Source organism: Myxocyprinus asiaticus, chromosome 8 (genome assembly GCF_019703515.2).
Source record: "Myxocyprinus asiaticus isolate MX2 ecotype Aquarium Trade chromosome 8, UBuf_Myxa_2, whole genome shotgun sequence".
NCBI classification, from domain to species: domain Eukaryota; kingdom Metazoa; phylum Chordata; class Actinopteri; order Cypriniformes; family Catostomidae; genus Myxocyprinus; species Myxocyprinus asiaticus.
In genome coordinates, this window is record NC_059351.1 from 53,841,124 (window position 1) to 53,861,627 (window position 20,504).

The 20,504-nt window shown below is 41.9% G+C and overlaps 2 protein-coding genes across 2 annotated transcripts; both read left to right on the forward strand.

Annotated features, from left to right (window-relative positions):
* The first annotated feature begins 815 nt into the window (after positions 1-815).
* LOC127444650 (zinc finger protein 239-like) lies at positions 816-18,195 on the forward strand. The gene is made up of 3 exons (XM_051704156.1): positions 816-1,431; positions 1,501-2,008; positions 14,407-18,195. The coding sequence occupies exons 1-3, from the start codon at positions 1,039-1,041 to the stop codon at positions 15,423-15,425; spliced, it is 1,920 nt and encodes a 639-aa protein (XP_051560116.1). The 5' UTR covers positions 816-1,038; the 3' UTR covers positions 15,426-18,195.
* LOC127444818 (zinc finger protein 501-like) lies at positions 16,801-19,846 on the forward strand. Its single transcript, XM_051704358.1, has 2 exons — positions 16,801-16,916; positions 18,171-19,846. Exons 1-2 carry the CDS (start codon positions 16,801-16,803, stop codon positions 19,201-19,203), a joined length of 1,149 nt encoding a protein of 382 aa, XP_051560318.1. The 3' UTR covers positions 19,204-19,846.
* Positions 19,847-20,504: the final 658 nt, after the last annotated feature.

A 20,504-nucleotide genomic window follows, 5' to 3' on the forward strand; every position in this document is an offset into this window, starting at 1 on the left:
GTATATATGTGGAATGTAGGCTAATCCATTTCAGTATTATTAACTGTCAAACCTCCCCTGTACTTGCCAGTTTATTATAAATCTAATGTAGTCTAATACTTGTACTCCCAAGTCGAACTTGCCAAGTCCGAACTACTAAGTACGCAAGTCCGAACTTGGCGTAATTGGCATTGAGAAACGCCCCTGGAACAGCAAACAAACATAGTGACCAATAAAGGGACAGCTTGCTCACATGTTGTTTTTATTAACATAGTTTTGGTCCGTTTTGAAATGTTGCCTTGTGAATGTGAACCGAACCAAAGAAAATGCAACATTGTAACAATTTAGTCCCCGTTTCGGAAAAAATCAAACAGTCGACAGGTCTGAAAACGCCCTCAGAAAGCCAGAGTTTCATACGTCACAAACCTAAGGAGCAATCCCGTCATCTTGCAGGGTGGGACTTTCCATATCATTAGCATACACTATAGAAGCAGGAGAAGCGGGTGTCGCTACATAACTGGTATTTTGCAAGCTATATATCGGTATTTTCAAGACGATGGCAGAGACATGTTCTGTTTTCAGATGCAAAATTGCGAAAGGACAAATGGTAAGCCTTCATGTAGTACCAAAGGATCTGAAAATCCGAGATAAATGGGTGCAGTTTATTTGGATAAATCATAGTGACCCAGTAAAACTTACAGAGAACCCTTCTGAAAATTTTACCCAAAAACAGATGGGTTTTGCCACTAAACTTATATTGAAGCTCAATACGGTTCTGTCAATTTATCCTGGGGACAACCGGTAAGTTTCTTTTTCTTGTGTTTTATCCGTTGACTGTTCAACAAATCTGCAGTGTGCTGAATAAAGTTAGCCAACTACATTTTATATATGTATGTATATGTTGATGAAGAAAGTTACGGCAAATGTTACTCAAAACATATACATATTGTATATTACGATGTTAGTTATGATGAACTATATGATTTATTAGAATGCTCTTCTTCCTCCTGCTGAATCTAGTGTTGATTGTGTTGTGTCTCCAGTCCAGCAGGAGTCGGTATGAAGCTCTTTAGTCCGCCGGTAAACTCACTAAACAAAGAAAGAAGAACTCCCAGTTTGTTTAGATGTTCAGCTGCTGCGTCTTTCATACATTTATGTCACTTATCTGTTTCTATTCTTGATGATTTCCTCTCTTTCATGACAGCAAACCAAACGTTTTCTCTTTGTTTTGACAAGAGCTTTAAATATCCTGTTTCAGGAGTCTTATTGAGTTTTTGTGTTGAGATGTTGAAGATGAGTTTGCAGGTGGATTTGATGTGCTGTAAATCAGTAGGAACTGATCTGTCCATGCTGGATATTGATGATTTGATGACAGAAATCTCTCAGCTGAAGAAAGAGGTGGCGTTACTGGAGGCAAAGCTGAGGGAAAGAGGAGATCCACTGAACGGAGAGGTTTGTACAGCTGTTAAATATATCAAGAGTCCAGATGAGTCAGTACAGTGATTGTGTTGTGTTTGTCAGGAGCTGGAGAAGGTTTCCTGTCAATCTTCAGTGTGTGTGACTGATGGGACCTCCACAGAATGTCAGGATTCAGTGTGGAGCGTCAGAGATCAGAGATCTGAACAGAGATCCAGAGACACACAGGACTCAGAGCTCAGCCTCACTTTACTCTGTTATACTGACACTCAGGAGAGTGTGTGTGACAGTAATCAGGGTGATCAAACCTCCACAGAGTCTCTGGCTTCTGTCTGTAACGCTGGAGAACAGCAGATGCTGCAGATACCATTGAAGATGTGTTCAGTGAAGCTGCTGGACTGCAGGAACCTGATGGAGATGAGAGGAGAAACCACAGCAGAGGAACAACATGATGATCACGATGAAGATGATGATGATGATATTCAACATGATGATCACGATGAAGATGATGATGATGATATTCAACATGATGATCACGATGAAGATGATGATGAGGAGGATGTTATTCAACATGACAATCAGGATGATGAGGATGAAGATTTTATTCCATCAGGTATGTTTCATTCTTAATGTTGTTGTCTTTTAAAACATTGTCAAGTTAGTTCATATTTCGAAAAACTTGAAATGTTGAGAAAGTGATACCATTATTTCTTTTGTATTTCTATTGTTCCTAATCTTTAAATCAGGGATGTGATTCTTCCGGATTAATCCAGTGTTCTTTCGAAGTCTGTTCCCCCCATGTTTCCCCTTAAGTTAGTGTTCCCCATAGCGCCGTTAAACATTAAACATAGGGGGAACAGACATCGACACTAATCTTAAGGGGAAACATGGGGGGGCAGACTTCGACACTAACCTAAAGCGAAACATAGGGGGAACAGACTTCGACAATAACCCCTTAAGGGAAACATAGGGGGAACTGACTTCGACACTAACCTAAGGGGAAACATGGGGGAACAGACTTCAACAATAACCCCTTAAGGGAAACATAGGGGGAACAGACATCGACACTAACCTAAGGCGAAACATAAGAGGAACAGATTTTGACACTAACCTTAAGGGGAATCATATGGGGAACAGATTTCAACACTAACCTTAAGGCGAAACATGGGGTAACAGACTTCGACCCTAACTTTAAGGGGAAACATGGGGGGAAAAGACTTTGACACTAACTATAGGAGGCTATAGTTCTCGCCTTGGGGCATTGGTCAGAACGCAGACAGGAGGCAGGAATCAGTTCAAATACTTTACTGAACGTTTGTTCAACAGCACAGACATACATTAGACTGCAGTGATGTCACATTGGCATAGATTAGGCACAGAGTTGGACATAGTGATGGCAGCTCAGCTTTATTGATGTATATAGTGGGGTTTTAGGAGTATATATGTAGCTGCAAATAAACAAAAAATAATAGATGTTACATGTATAAAAAAATATAGACTATTATAAGTTTAACATCATACCTGGCTCCATATAAACAACATGAACCGAAAAGTTATAAATTATAAATCACCATTCTTCTAAATATGAATGCGTATAAAACAAATAATGGAATATCAGTTTCCATATTACAATAACATATAAATCACACAGAAATAACGTAAATAATCATTTCACAATGCTGTTAATTGTCTGTAAATGATACGGGAGTGTGCATGACTCAGCCAATATCTCGATTAGATTTATGAACAAAATACTCAATTATTCTAATCAAACTTAAGCGAAAAGGGAATAATTGAACTCACTTTTCTCGAATGGATGCACAAAGTTATTAATAAACACTATAAACACAAGCTGCGACTTCTCGAACACTCTTCACTCACAGAGTGCAACTGTTAATGATGTGCTTATTTCTCAGTCTCGTGCACAATAATTTTTGACGCATCCGGCAGTGGCCACTAAATGGCGCCTTTGCGCTTCCTTTGTAACATCTGCCCCCACATTTGCAGTGTAAATGTGCTCCAGTTGAATTTAAGTGTCATTAGGCAATTCAGGCAGCTTGATTAACTTGGCTACAGTTCTGGTGAAGCTTTTATCATTAACTTTTGCTTCAGCTGCTCTCACGTGGCTATCAGCAATTGGAAACACCCTCTTCACTTTGCCTACTAACCATAGGGCCCTTGACAATTGGGGTTCAACCATCATCACAACAGATCCTTCAGTAAGGTCTGCAGTAGTCTCTTGCCATTTTTGCTGCAGTTGAAGACTAGGTAAGTAGTAACGTATGAACTTGGCCCAGAATTGATCCACTATGATCTGACTTTGCCTCCACCGCCTGTGACTTAGGCGTTCAGAATCTTGGTAGACAACTTGAAGTAATGAACCGTTAGGCCGCCCCATCAAAAGGTGATTTGGTGTTACTTGATCAACATTAGCTGACACCTAACCCAATGGTTTAGAGTTTAGAGTTCAGGATAGCTTCCACTTAAATTAAAACTGTTCTGAGTACCTCCACAGGTATGCTCTGTGCCCCAATTGTGGTGTTGAGTGCTGCTTTCACAGAGCGAATCTCTCGCTTCCATGCTCCCCCAAAGTGTGGAGCTGCTGGAGGATTGAAATGGAAGTTGATCTGATGTTTTGCCAGCAACTCTTGCAGGTTAGGACTCTTGACAGAGAAAGCTTCTCTCAGCTCTTACTCTCCACCTCTGAAGTTTGTCCCCTGATCAAAGTAAAGCTCAGCAGGCATGCCATGGCATGCTGTAAACCTCCATACAGACATTAAGAAGGCATCTGAATCGATAGAGGTAAGTACATCCAGATGTAATGCTCGGGTGGTAAGGCATTTGAAAATAATACCCCATCTCTTTTCTGTATGCCTGCCAATCTTCACCTGGAAAGGCCCAAAGCAATCCATCCTGGTGGAATAGAATGCCGGCTTAAACAAGCGAAGTCGAGCTGGAGGCAAGTCAGCCATCTTTGGTTTAGAAGGTTTGGATCTCAATTTTCGGCCCTCTAGACAAGTATGTTGATGTTTCCGAACAGCTTCACGTCCTCTTATTATTCAGTATGACCGTCGAATTTCGGAAAAGACACGCTCTGGCCCAGGATCGCATAATCTCTGATCAAAATCCTGAATTAACAGTTTTGTGATGCCATGACTCAGCTCCAGCACAATGGGGTGTTTGAAGTTAGGATCCAAATCCTCAGCTCTTCAGAGACACCCACCGACTCAGATTACTTCATCTTTAGCATCAAATTCTGGAGACAGAACAAGAAGGCGGCTACTGGAAGGAACTGGTTTATTGGCTTTTAGAAGGTAGTATTCCTCTCAGAAACTTTCAAAGGTGTGACTGCTTAATGAGGAAAGAGTTAATTTGTGCAGTAGGTGGATCATCTTGCTCTGCTTCATCATGCTGAAGTGTACGTGCTGTGGCCTCCACCATTTCACTCCATATAGCATACTGGCTTAGATCAGGAACTGACACATCAATACTGGTTGAGATAAAGTGACAGAACAAGGAATGATGTAGCTCTGTAGAATCTTCTTCACCTGGCACTGCTGGAGCTTCAGGCCACTCATGAGGGGGTCGTAACAGGAAGGATGGACCCTAACACTACCAATATGGCTGGGCCAATTCCACCAATGTTTTGCCCCTTGTCAGATCATCTGCTGGGTTTGTGGTTGAGTTCACATACCTCCAAGCCTGTTGATCTGTGAGATCTTGGATTTCAGCAGTCCTGGTTCCCACAAGATGGTTTCCCTGATAGGTAGGGTGAGCTCGCTGACTATACATTTTGCAAGTTGTGCTCCAGTGACCGCTGCGCAAAGTTCCAGCCTCGACATCGATTGTTGTCTTTTTGGTGCGACTCAAGATCTGGCAGCAGGAAAGCTAAGTGGACATTACCATAGGCATTCTCAGAGCATAGGTAGGCCACTGATCCATATGCTCTCTCAGATGCATCGCAGAACACATGGACATCTCTAGTCACATCTGGCTGGTCAATACATGTGGGAATATAGCAGTGAGGTAAGGTGGTGGAAGATAAATCAGGTAGTTCTGCTACCCATGCATTCCAGGCTTGAAGCAGCTCCTCAGGCAATAATGAGTCATCTCATTCTTTTTGTGCAGTGACTCTGGGATAAACAATCACCTTGGCTTGAGTTGTGTATGGAAGTATGAGTCCCAAAGGGTCATATTGTGTAGTCAATATGCAGTACACATTGTGCATAGTTGTTGGGCCATAATCCTCTGATCGATGCTTACATCCAGTGGTATCAGTAGGGCAGTGCCATCTTAGTCCTAGTGTAGACTCCTGAATGTCAGGTGAGTTTTGAGTGAGCCACAGTTCGGCGTTATCTGAGCGGGCTTCTTGAGGAAGATGGCTGAGGATGTCTGGGACATTGCTGGCCCACTGGCGGATCTCGAAGCCCCCTGATGCCAACAGAACTCGTAATTTGTTGAGTAGATCTTTGGCTTCAGCTTCTGATGATAGGCTTTGTAAACAGTTGTCCACATAGAAACACCTGTCATCTGAGTTCCTGACATCTCCTTTTTCGCTGTGATTGTGGACATGCTTCTGGAGAGGAAATGTGGCACAACAAGGAGAACATGTATTACCAAACGGCAGAACCTACCACTCATAGACAGCAGGCGGCACATCACAGCAGAGGTTTCACCACACAAACTGAAGACAGGGCTTGTCCTCAGGTAGAAGACATACTTGGTGGTACTTAGCCTTTATGTCTCCACTTAAAGCGATGGCATGCGCTCGAAAGCGAAGCAGGACCCCCAGGAGCGAAGGACCATGGGTAGGCACTGGAAGGAGAGATTTGTTGAGGTTGCGGCCCTGAAACTGGTAAGAACAGTTGAATTCTAGGTGGCTCTTTCCGTTGTGCTGCACCAGATGATGGGGAATGAACCATAATTCCTCAGTCTGCACAGCCTCTTCCATGGTCAGCTTACATACTGAGCCTGCCAGTTCAAGTTTGATCATTTCTGTTGTATATGGTGAGGCTTTTTCATCATCTTCAGCGAGCCGTTTCTCTATTCCTCTGAGGCTTGCCATGAAAGCATCTTTGGTTGCATGGAAAGAGGAAGCATTTCTTTTCCGTAGCAGAGGTGTGGCGTAGTGTTGGACCTTGTTATGCTCAACATGGATGGTTTTGCTTTCCAGCAGTGTGAGAGCCTCTTGATCCTCTCTTGATCGAGTTGCTTGTTTCTCTGATTTGATTGGCAGGGTGTCCATCTGCCACAACATCTCCACATTTCTCAGAAGTTCAGCTGTTTCAGTGCTTACAGAGATCAGGTAACAGTTCTGAGATGTAGGATGATGTTGTAGATCTCTGGCAGGGCCCTGTATTGTCCACCCCAATCTAGTCTGTATAGCAACTGGTCCTCCTGGTGGTCCCAGATGCACTGGTTCTGTTGGAGTGATCAAATGGGGCTGATCAGCTCCAATGAGAAGAAGAGGGGAAACTCAATCAAAGGGCTCAAGTGGTAAGCCTCTGAGGTACTTGTACCTTTTCTGTAAGGTGGCTAGTGGGTAGAAATGATCAGCTAATCCCAGATGCTGAGCAGTAAATGCCCCACTAATGTGGTAGTTCCATTTTGGCTGAGGCAGGAGAGACACTGAAAGAGACGGATGCTCGTTTCTTGCCTGATTGTTCTCAATGCCAATTCCTCAGAAATTCCACACAGACCAAGCTTATTTGCTGCCTCACATAGAAGTATGGTCCTCTCTGAACCATCGTCGAGAACAGCATACGTATCCAAAGTTCAGTCTCGATACTGCAGACGAACCTTCACCACTTTCAACAATATGCGGCTACAGTCTGTGGGTCGATTCAGGTAAGTGGTGCCAACTGCGGAGCTCAACATGCATATGCCCTCTTTACCTGTCTTGAGACTAACTTCATTCAATATTTGGAGGTGTTTGTTTTGGAAAATGCTGCATGGTTTTTTTGAGAGTGCAGTCTGTAGTGGCATGAGGTCGACCACATTTTAAGCACCTCTTGTTATCAGTGATCCACTTACGAATCTGTTCAGGAGTGAAAGTCTGGAAGGTGGCATACTGACTTAAGAAATGTTCAGAGCTCTCGCAAAAGGGACAGTAAGGTTGCACTTTACCTCTTTTCCTGCCTGAAGTAGATGCTTTATGTCCTGGTTCCGGACCCTTCATTACTGAGACAACTTCGGCACTGTGGAGGACAGTGGCTGGTCTGGTTGGGCGAGCTGGCTTCCCCCGGCTCTCAGTATTCCTTTTGGTAGGTGGTTCAGTATGGCCCTGACACCATGCTTCGTACTGAAGCCACTTAGAGAAATCAGGTAATGTATACACTGATTCAGATTGGTAATATAATTGTCTACGGAAGTCTGCATGCAACTCTGGTGGTAGTTTGCCAAGCAGTCGGGCGACATGAGAGCCACATTTAACTCCACTTCTCCCTCTATGCCAAGGGTTTCCAGCATACCAACTAGAGCTCTGATCTGCAGTGCAATCCTTTGAAATGCCTCAAGATCCCCTCGCCTAATGTCAGGAGCATCCATGACTTGTGCAGTTCTTTTGAGGGCTAACTGATGTGGCTGACCAAACCTCTCATTTAAGGCTGTCATTGTGTAAGAGATCAGGTAAGAGTCCGCAATGAGCGAGGCTTCCTCTAATTGAAGGTGGTCTACCAATATTTGGTATTTAAAGAGCTCTGTGGCATCAGCTGGCAGTAGATTTTCTAATGACATCTTAAGCCTGGCAAATTCTGATGGGTCACGATGAATGAACATGGGGATTCATGGCTTAGGGCCTAGATGGACTTTCTCCTGAGCTGGCAACATTGTGGAGAAGGTCTCATAAGGTGATGGTTGTAGCTGACTGTATGGTATTTCAGGTTGTATAAGCCATGGTTCAGTCTGTTGCATTGATCGAGGAGCATACATGGATAGTTACTGAGGTGGCGGTGGAGGATCAACCAGCCAGGGTAGAGATTGAGGTTGTGAATATGGAACTTGGGCTGGATGGCTAGTTAGGGAATAGTGTGGTGATTTACCCGGTCTTGTGTGCTTTGTGGCATAGGGTTTGGCCTGACATCCCCTCCGCAAGGAATGAATGAGGAAATCTGGACTGGGTTCACATAGCCTGGGCATACTGTCCACAATAGGACTGTGCTACTGCTTTCTCTGCAGCTAGTTTCACTGGGTTTGAGTAACTAACAGAAGTAGTGTAACTGACTGGAACTCATGCTCTTATCTAGCTCTGTAAGGAGGATCATCGCAGACAGGAGGTGGTGGTTCAGGCCATGACTCATCATCCTGAGGTGGTGGATTTTCTTCCACTGTGTGTCTGAGTCTCTGTGGTGTTGAGTGGGTAACTGAATGGGACTCAGCTGAGGACACAGATGATACTTGGTACCTGAGTGACAGGGGTGAGGGTTGTGGTGATGCAGATAAGGCTGATGGTGATAAGTGAATGGTGTTTGAGAGTGACTGCCTTGCTGCAGGTGAATAGACATCACCATCTTTCAGTAATGTGTGAGTATCTGCATGTGAGGGTTTCTCCAAGGGTCTACAGCATCTGGATAATACATGCTGGTGCACTCGTTTGCATAAACTCTGTATGAGCTGAGTGTCCTGGCCAAGCTGAGCTTGAATGTCCTCTAATTCATCATAATAGGCTCCCCACTCATCTCTCGACGAGCACTGACTTTCATGTCTGGCAGCTGCTGAAACAGCTGAGGGCATCTTCATGACAAGACCATCACTTTCTGTGCTACACTCCTCTTCGAGTCTAAATGCAGTCTGTGTTGTAGTATATACTGTATGTGATGAAGTCAGTTCTCTATGGCCTGTTACATTCACTTGGTAATCTGACAAGTAGGTTGGCAGTCGGATTTGCCGTATTGGGCGCACAGACTCTGAAAGGGCTTCACTTTTGTCTTTAGAAGTAGCCATCCTTAGGTCGCTGGTTTGAATCCGTCACAAAGGACCAAAAATGTGTGAGAGAAAGGACTACAGGCGCTTAGGAGGCTATAGTTCTTGCCCTGGGGCATTGGTCAGAACGCAGACAGGAGGCAGGAATCAGTTCAAATACTTTACTGAACATTTGTTCAACAGCACAGACATACATTAGACTGCAGTGATGTCACATTGGCATAGTTCAGGCACAGAGTTGGACATAGTGATTGCAGCTCAGCTTATATTGATGTATATAGTGGGGTTTTAGGAGTATATATGTGGCTGCAAATAAACAAACAATAATAGATGTTACATGTATAAAAAAAATATTTATAGACTCTTGTAGGTTTAACATCATGCCTGGCTCCATATAAACAACATGAACAGAAAAGTTATAAATTATAAATCACCATTCTTCTAAATATGAATGCATATAAAACAAATAATTGAATATCAGTTTCCATATTACAATAACATATCACACAGAAATAACTTAAATAATCATTTCACAGAGCTATTGTCTGTAAATGATATGGGAGTGTGCATGACTCAGCATATATCTCAATTAGATTTATGAACAAAATACTCAGTTATTCTAATCAAACTTAAGCGAAAAGGGAACAGTTGAACTCACTTTTCTCGAATGGATGCACAGAGTTATTAATAAACACAATAAACACGAGCTGCGACTTCTCGAACGCTCTTTACTCACAGAGCGCAACTGTTAATGATTGCTTATTTCTCAGTCTCGTGCACAATAATTTTTGATGCATCCGGCAGTGGCCGCTAGATGGCGCCTTTGTGCTTCCTTTGTAACACTAAACTAAGACGAAACTTAGGGGGAACAGACCTCGACACTAACCTTAAGGGGAAACATAAGGGGAAAATACTTCGACACTAACCTTAAAGGGGAATCATGGGGGAAACAGACTTCGACACTAACCTAAGGGGAAACATAGGGGAAACAGACTTCGACACTAACCTAAGGGGATACATAGAGGGAACAGACTTCGACACTAACATAAGGGGAAACATGGGGGAACAGACTTCGACACTAATCTTAAGGGGAAACATGGGGAAACAGACTTCGACACTAACCTAAGGGGAAACATAGGGGGAAACAGACTTCGACACTAACCTTAAGGGGAAACATAGAGGGAACAGACTTCGACACTAACCTTAAAGGGGAAACATAGGGGGAACAGACTTCAACACTAACCTAAGGGGAAACATAGAGGGAACAGACTTCAACACTAACCTAAGGGGAAACATAGGGGGAACAGATTTCGACACTAACCTAAGGGGAAACATAGGGGGAACAGACTTCAACACTAACCTAAGGGGAAACATAGGGGGAACAGACTTCAACACTAACCTAAGGGGAAACATAGGGGGAACAGATTTCGACACTAACCTAAGGGGAAACATAGGGGGAACAGACTTCAACACTAACCTAAGGGGAAACATAAGGGAAACAGATTTCGACACTAACCTTAAGGGGAAACATAGAGGGAACAGACGTCAACAAAGGGGAAACATGGGGGAACAGACTTCAACACTAACCTAAGGGGAAACATAGGGGGAACAGACTTCAACAAAGGGGAAACATAGGGGGAACTGACTTTGACACAGACTTCAACACTAACCTTAAGGGGAAACATAGGGGGAACAGACTTCAACAAAGGGGAAACATAGGGGGAACGGACTTCGACACTAACATAAGGGGAAACATAGGGGGAACAGACTTCAACAAAGGGGAAACATAGGGGGAACAGATTTTGACACTAACCTTAAGGGGAAACATAGGGGGAACAGACTTCAACAAAGGGGAAACATAGGAGAAACAGACTTTGACACTAACCTAAGGGGAAACATAGGGGGAAACAGACTTCGACACAAACCTTAAGGGGAAACATAGGGGGAACAGACTTCGACACAAACCTGAAGGGGAAACATAGGGGGAACAGACTTCAACAAAGGGGAAACATAGGGGGAACAGATTTCGACACTAACCTTAAGGGGAAACATAGGGGGAACAGACTTCAACAAAGGGGAAACATAGGAGAAACAGACTTTGACACTAACCTAAGGGGAAACATAGGGGGAACAGACTTCGACACAAACCTTAAGGGGAAACATAGGGGGAACAGACTTCGACACAAACCTGAAGGGGAAACATAGGGGGAACAGACTTCAACAAAGGGGAAACATAGGGGGAACAGACTTCGACACAAACCTTAAGGGGAAACATAGGGGGAACAGACTTTGACACTAACCTAAGGGGAAACATAGAGGGAACAGACTTCAACACTAACCTAAGGGGAAACATAGGGGGAAACAGACTTCGACACTAACCTTAAGGGGAAACATAGGGGGAACAGACTTCGACACTAATCTTAAGGGGAAACATAGGGGGAACAGACTTCGACACTAATCTTAAGGGGAAACATAGGGGGAACAGACTTCGACACTAATCTTAAGGGGAAACATAGGGGGAACAGACTTCGACACTAACCTTAAGGGGAAACATAGGGGGAACAGACTTCGACACTAACCTTAAGGGGAAACATAGGGGGAACAGACTTCGACACTAATCTTAAGGGGAAACATGGGGAAACAGACTTCGACACTAACCTAAGGGGAAACATAGGGGGAACAGACTTCGACACTAATCTTAAGGGGAAACATAGGGGGAACAGACTTCGACACTAATCTTAAGGGGAAACATAGGGGAAACAGACTTCGACACTAACCTAAGGGGAAACATAGGGGGAAACAGACTTCGACACTAACCTTAAGGGGAAACATGGGGGAACAGACTTCGACACTAACCTGAAGGAGAAACATAGGGGGAACAGACTTCAACACTAACCTGAAGGGGAAACATAGGGGGAACAGACTTCGACACTAACCTGAAGGGGAAACATAGGGGGAACAGACTTCAACACTAACCTTAAGGGGAAACATAGGGGGAACAGACTTCGACACTAATCTTAAGGGGAAACATAGGGGGAACAGACTTCAACACTAACCTGAAGGAGAAACATAGGGGGAACAGACTTCAACACTAACCTGAAGGGGAAACATAGGGGGAACAGACTTCGACACTAACCTGAAGGGGAAACATAGAGGGAACAGACTTCAACACTAACCTGAAGGGGAAACATAGGGGGAACAGACTTCAACACTAACCTGAAGGGGAAACATAGGGGGAACAGACTTCGACACTAACCTGAAGGGGAAACATAGGGGGAACAGACTTCAACACTAACCTGAAGGGGAAACATAGGGGGAACAGACTTCAACACTAACCTGAAGGGGAAACATAGGGGGAACAGACTTCGACACTAACCTGAAGGGGAAACATAGGGGGAACAGACTTCAACACTAACCTGAAGGGGAAACATAGGGGGAACAGACTTCAACACTAACCTGAAGGGGAAACATAGGGGGAACAGACTTCAACACTAACCTTAAGGGGAAACATAGGGGGAACAGACTTCGACACTAACCTGAAGGGGGAACATAAGGGGAACAGACTTCGACACTAACCTGAAGGGGGAACATAAGGGGAACAGACTTCGACAAAGGCAATTCATAGGGGGAACAGACTTCAACACAACACTGGTCTTGTCAACAATGTCCTGTCCGGTGCATTCTCTGTCAGCATTTTTCTAAAAAAAAATAAGTGTCATTCAACTTTCACTCGGAACCACTTAACTCACTCAAACTTCACAGCTGCTTCTGTGTCACGAACACACTTTGTTGAGAACGTGCGAGACAGAGGCTCATGGTTTTCGCAGCCAGGACTTCATTCAAGTAAAGGTCATTCAAGTAAACATTGTCAGATGTTAATACATCTGTGGTGGATAATCTCTTTGCTTAGAAACAACGAACAAAAAATGGGTTAAACTGGTGGCTTTCATGTTTTACATATTTGAGATGCTGCAGTGTTGCTATGGCACGTACACACATAGAACGATAATTTAGGGGATTCACACCCGCTTTTAAATGCAGTTGTCAGTCCCAAAAGTTTGCTGTGTAAATGGCCTGATAGAACCAGAGCGCACACACATAGACTGCACACGAGAAAGCTCAACGCACATTTTTGGAGTGATGGAATTAGTTGGCAAACTGTTATCATATGAGATGTAGTTGATATGATTGTAAGTATTTGTATTTGTATTTTGTTTTTTTTTGTTTTTTTGTTTTTTTGCATTTATAGTTTTCAGTTATTCTGTTTTAATTTTGAATAAAACTCATTTATTATGGTTTGGAGAGGTTTTTTGAACACTTTGATAAATAAAAGTCCTCTTTGGGAACCATGGTTCCATATGCTATAACTTTGATTTGCTTTGTCCTATCATCAATTTTTTTTTTTTCCTGGTATAGTTGACATGTTGGAGAACAACACCAAAGTAAATTTTTTTTTTTGACCATCCATACTTCCTGTTTAAAAGGTATAATATCAAACTGAATAATAACTAAAAAAAAAAGTTTATTATGCTTTGTGGGTTTTGTCAGCAGTGTTGTAGCATAAGAGTCTCTGAGCAAATATATTTTCTTATATTTTGAAAGGTTTTCTAAAAATTGATACCATGCAATTGACATACTTTGCCATTTTTTTTTTTTTTTTTGAGTTATAAGCTCTAGTGGAAATCCGTCAAAATGCCTTTAGGGTGTAAGGGGTTAACTTTATTCTTAATGCATTTCTTCAGTTGCATCAGTAGTTCATACTTCAGCTAAAAATGACCAAGACACCAATTGATGAAAAGTCATTGAATAAATGTTGAGTCAGTTCTGAGAGGAGCTATAACATCATTTGTTTGCTGATGTAACTTGGTTTGATATTTTGGATCTAATGCAAGAAAATTCTGACATTTTTAAGTGTCAAAATGCTTTTTGTGGCTGCTGTATGTTGTCAAAAGCTCTCCGGTTCTGTTCTTGTTTCTTTTTTTATATATTCCCTCCTCCACTTTAACATGCCAATTTTCAGCCACGTTATTTACAGTATATTCTGTATGATAATTACTACCTTACTATTACTTACTTTCATGTTCCCTTTAGATAGAAACAGTGGTTCATGTTCAGATGGAGAAACGACTTCTACATCAAAAGAGTGTCTGTCAGCACAGAGTCTTTCCTGCATCACCTGTGAGAAGAAATTCAGCTCAAAGGGACATTTAGCGAGACATGAGAGAAAACACACAGAACAGAAATTCTACAAATGTAAGACATATCGGAGCAGCTTTTCTACCTCAAAAGAGAAGAAACTTCATTCAGAAGTGCACAGAGTAAAGAAGCAGTTCCACTGTGAGCAGTGCGGGAAGGTTTTCTTTACTACTCGTTCTAATATGAATGCTCACATAAAGACACACAGTGATAAAAAGGAGTTCCACTGCAAAGAGTGTGACAAGTTTTTCAGAACTAAAGGAAATCTTGTTATTCATAAGAGAATACATACGGGAGAGAAACCGTACAAGTGTCCTCACTGTGAGAAGAGATTCAACCACAAGCCCCATCTGACGAAACATGTCCGTGTGCACACCAATGAGAGGCCGTATCAGTGCAGTGAATGTGGGAAAACGTTTACACAGCTAGATTATCTAAAGTCACATCAGAAAATACATTCTGAGGAGAAACGCCATCAATGCTCACACTGTGATAAACGTTTCCATCAAAAATCTCAGCTAATAATCCATGAGAGAATGCACACTGGAGAGAAACCTTACCTCTGCTCTCACTGTGGAAAGAGATTTTCTGGTCCAGGTCATCTCCAGTTTCATCTGAGAGTGCACACGGGAGAAAAGCCTTATCACTGTAGCATTTGTGGGATGAGATTCAGTAAACAAAATACCTTTGCAAAGCACAAGAGAATTCATACTGGAGAAAGACCTTACAAATGCCCTCAGTGTGACAAAACATTTGCTCGACCAGATGTCCTGAAAACCCATCAGAGAGTGCATACAGGAGAGAAACCTTACAGCTGCTCTATCTGTGGGGAGAGATTCACTTATTTAGGAAGTTTTCAGACTCACAAGAAGAAACATGCTAAAGAACAAGAATCATCATTGTGTGGTTCATAATTAGCAATCAGTTAAAAAAGGGTATTGAGTAGACATGTCATAAATTATCGATATATTGATTATTGATCGGCAAGTTATTTTACTGATACTGTTAGGTCCTGCCCCAGTCTAGGGTTAGGGAAGAGTAACAAAACAGGTTGGGGTTCCCTTCTCCCAGCACTCAAAAATCAACAGTCAACTTTAGAAAATCAAATGATATTTTTATTAATCTAAGAAAGTGGAAGTCTCAAATGCTTCAGGAGTCCACCCTCAGTCCACAAAAGAAGCAAGTTACTTACAGTTCAGCAACCTGCAACTACACCTACAACTATTAGCACTACAACAACATGCAGCAACACATGCACACCAACAGCTGTCTGGAACGAGGAAAGGGAAGATCCTTGCAGTAGAGATCTGCCTGCGCTTTATACTGCTGCCCTCACCCCACCAACGAATCCCGACAGAGGAGTGATTGGCAATCATTCTTGAAGATGCCTGGATGTTGAGCAGCCTGCATGGAAGAGAGAGAAAAAGAGAGAGACAACAAAAAACAAATCAGGAAAAATTTCCAGTTGCAGTAAGGCCAAAGCCATACATCCATGGATGTAATAAAACAAACAATGAGGACAGAAACTAAAAATAAATTAATACATCCAGGGACATAAAACAAGACCTGCTTAATTTTAAGCAGCCTCCTTTGGCGTTGTAGCATGAGCATGTGTTGCTTGCACAACTGGAGCTTTTGGGCCGCAAAGTAAATTGGGCGAAAAGTGTGTTGATGCCAGTCGGCAAGTCTCTTTCTTGGAATAATACTTGACACAGTGGCCATGACTGTGCATCTGACCGACACACTCAATCTATACTCTGGTGCTTGACGAGTTCAAGCGGGGGGTAGCCCTACTGCTGTGACAGTTTCAGCTGGTTTGGGATTCAGGGTTCCCACGGTCATGGAAAACCTGGAAATATCAGGGAATTCTAAAATTGTCATTTCCAGGCCTGGAAAAGTCATGGAAATTATAAAAATCTTCAAAGTCATGGAAAAATCATGGAATGTTTTATAGTCAATATATTTAAAAAATGTTATGCTCTATCCTAAAATATTATATTTTCCTCCATCGTGCAGGTGTTACGTTGCACTGGATTAAAATTGCACGGTGAAGAGTTTAAAATATACTCTTAAAAATGTTATTTAGAATACCTGACCCCAAGGCTCAACAATAAGGACTGCCTGATGGCCCGCACATTCCACAGTTCACAATCACCGTGCACGAAATTCCCAATATTTTTGTTTTAACATGTTGTTGAAAATTACCAATCCACACATTGGAACACATGAAATCAACAGTTCATTTCTATACCTTTTCGAACATACGCGTAGGTTCATGGTCGTATAAGCATGGACATCACTACAGTTGTGGCCTCTGAGAGCACGCACTGTCGCCTCTGGTACTCCATGACTCAGGCTTCGCTGGGCTTGGATGTCCTAGCTCACAAATTGCCAGCAACACCCAAGTATGTGTTCCCTCTCTTTCATGTGTTGTGCAAAGTCTGGGAAGACTGGTCCAACCATACTTGTTTTGCGGAGCTGGTAGCGCTCTTATTCGACCAGAAGCATGGCTTCCTCCTGGGCTTGGGTGGGAGGGTGTGTCCTTGTAGGACATCTGTCTGGCTGCAGGCTGGGCTTCCCCAAATATCTTTGCCAGGTTTTATAACTTGAATGTTTCTTCTCTCTCTTCTCAAGTCCTTGCTGCGAAGGGGAGTTAATTTTTCTATGTTTTTCTCTATTTCTCTAAGCGCTATCTGCCAGTAGATTGGAGTGATTTTAATGGTCTCGTTCCCTCCTTTCAGGGAACCAAATTTACAGTCATAAGACATTTTCCTAAATGGCAAGTTTATACAGACAGTTAAATATTTGTTACTGTGTTGATGATTACAGAATACACAATAGGCCTATATTGCATATTTTTTTTGACCCTGATATTTGTTTACACATTAAATGAAATGCGTATAAATATTTAGAGGTAATCGTAGTCATACTGTCACTGAGAAGAATTCCATATTAATTATTAGTGGGTTTTCACTGTAACAAAATGCTGTAATCATAATTTTTTTATATAAGGCATTAGTGATCTTGGGCCACAATATACAGAAAAGGTTTCCTTAATGAAACACAATAATCTTAGCTAATGCACAGCAGACCAGTTACATAATTTATTCATACTTTTGGGGTAATTTCATAACTTGATATTCAGCAAAGTAAATGCAAAGTCACAGATCCATATTGTCATTACAAATAAAATACCAACCCACAATGTCCTCATTATGGCCTCCTAATGTTCCAGGTAACCAAGAAAGGTCACGTTACGTAATATATTCAGTGTTTTGGTACTTTGAAATAACTTTGTCTTTACAGCATGTTCTCCTAATGTACTCTGATGACAAGAATTGTTTTTTAAAACTTGGTAAGAGTACATCTCCCTTGAGATAGAAAGATTTGCGTTGAAATTGTGTTATCCTTTACGAAAGAATTTGAGATGTCTCTAGAAAGTTGAATTGCACCTCCATTTATTATTCACTTTATTTTGCGAAAATGATTTTGATCTTTAGAGTGGGCAAGTGGTTTTCTCTTCATCTGACCGGGAGGGGACTGTCAGAAGTTTCTGCTGGGGTACAAGGAAAATTTAGGGGGCAATACCCTCGCCTTAGACCTGGCCATGTTACTGTATAGATAGTTTGTAATATTATTTTATTACTGTATCAATAAAGATTTTATTATTGGTTCCTTTTAGATGAGAAAAGTGGTTCTTCTGATGGAGAAACTGACTCTCTTTCCAACAAGCAACTGAAAGCACATAGTCATTCTTGCAAAACCTGTGGGAAGAACTTCATCTTGAAGGGCAATTTAAGGAGACATGAAAGAAACCACACAGAGCAAAACCTATACACCTGCAAGACATGTGGGAGCAGCTTTTTTACCTCAAAAGAGAGGAAACATCATTCAAGAGTGCACAGGCCAAAGAAGGAGTTCCACTGTGAGCAGTGCGGGAAGGTGGCTTTGTCTTCTTCTAACCTGAAAGTTCACTTAAAGACACACAGTGGTGAAAAGCCTTTCCACTGCAATGAGTGTGATAAGTATTTCACCTCCAAAGGAAGTCTTGTTGATCATAAGAGAATACACACGGGGGAGAAACCATTTAAGTGTCCTCACTGTGAGAAGAGATTCAACTACATATCCGCTTTAAAGCAACACGCACATTTGCACACCAATGAGAGGCCATTTCAGTGCAGTGAATGTGGGAAAACTTTTAAACAGCCAGCTGCTCTGGTGTCACACAAAAAATTGCACTCTGAGAAACAACATCAATGTTCACACTGTGATAAACTTTTCCGTCAGAAATCTCATCTGATAGTCCATGAGAGAATGCACTCTGGAGAGAAACCTTACCTCTGCTCTCACTGTGGAAAGAGATTTTCAGATCAATCTCATTTCAGAGCTCATCAGAGAGTGCACACTGGAGAAAAGCCTTATGCATGTAGTGTTTGTGGGAAGGCTTTCCGTCAACACAATAATTTAGTACTTCACCAGAGAATTCATACTGGAGAAAGACCTTTCAAATGCACTCAGTGTGACAAAACATTTGCTCGACCGGATGTCCTGAAAACCCATCAGAGAGTGCATACAGGAGAGAAACCTTACAGCTGCTCTATCTGCGGGGAAAGATTCACTTATTTAGGAAGTTGTCAGGCTCACCAGAAGAAACATGCTAAAGAACAAACTGCTCTTGAATCATCATCATAATGTGTTTTCACAGCTTTATTGTTAAAAAGTAGCAGTACATTGCACTCTCACTGGCAGTAGGGGGCAGCATCACATGAACCTCTCATGTGGATTCAGAGTAGAGACGAAAGTTATGTTGCAGTTTTAGTAACGATATGATTTAATCAAGGGGTCAGAGTTTGGTTGATGTAGTAGATGTGTATTATTTTATAGTAGATGTTTGCCAGTGAATGTTTATTTTTTGACCAGCTTACGGAAAGGACTTATCACAGTTTGCTGTCTTTGATGTCATAACACATGATACCCAGAAAGCACACATACATCTCCAAGATGTCTGTTTAAAAGTGTTTCATCTAAATAACATATATTAAAAATGCTCATCCAACTCCTATACAACATGATACATTTGGATGCAATTTTTTTACTGCCATCCAAAGACATCTTTTTCCAGTGAAAAAAATGGACAGCCATTGAATATAATGAAACAAAGTAACAGATAATTAAATTAATAAATAATTGAGGTTCTCATTGCTATTTTGGAGCTTTGTTGAAACAGTATGTTGTACAAAGATTCATAAAAGGTTTTTGATAACATCTTGGTAAAAGACTACACTAAATATAATTTGAAAAAAATAATTAAGCTTTATGTCAGGCTCTTCTGAAACTGATAATATATTTTTGTAATGTACAGGACATTGCTTCGTGGTCCAGTTAAACCAAGGAATTGTAAACAGTCAAGCTTTTATTTTGACAGACAACTGCAGGATGAGTTTCTGTGTATAACATGCTCTTCATATTAACATCACAGCCATCATACCACTCAGGAAGAAGACTCATTCTGTCTCCTAGAGATGAACGTAGTTTGGTGTGAAAAGTGCAAATCAATCCCAGAACAACAGCAAAGGACCTTGTGAAGATGCTGGAGGAAACAGGTAGACAAGTATCTATATCCACAGTAAAACAAGTCCTATATCAACATAACCTGAAAGGCTGCTCAGCAAGGAAGAATCCAATGCTGCAAAACCACCATAAAAAAGCCAGAATACAGTTTGCAAGTGCACATGGGGACAAAGATCTTAATTTTTGGAGAAATGTCCTCTGGTCTGATGAAGAAAAAAAATAACTGTTTGGCCATAATGACCATAGTTTGGAGGAAAAAGGGTGAGGCTTGCAAGCCGAAGAACACCATCCCAACTGTGAAGCATGGGGGTGGCAGCATCATGTTGTGGGGGGTGCTTTGCTGCAGGAGGGACTGGTGCACTTCACAAAATAGATTAGGAAAATTATGTGGAAATATTGAAGCAACATCTCAAGACATTAAC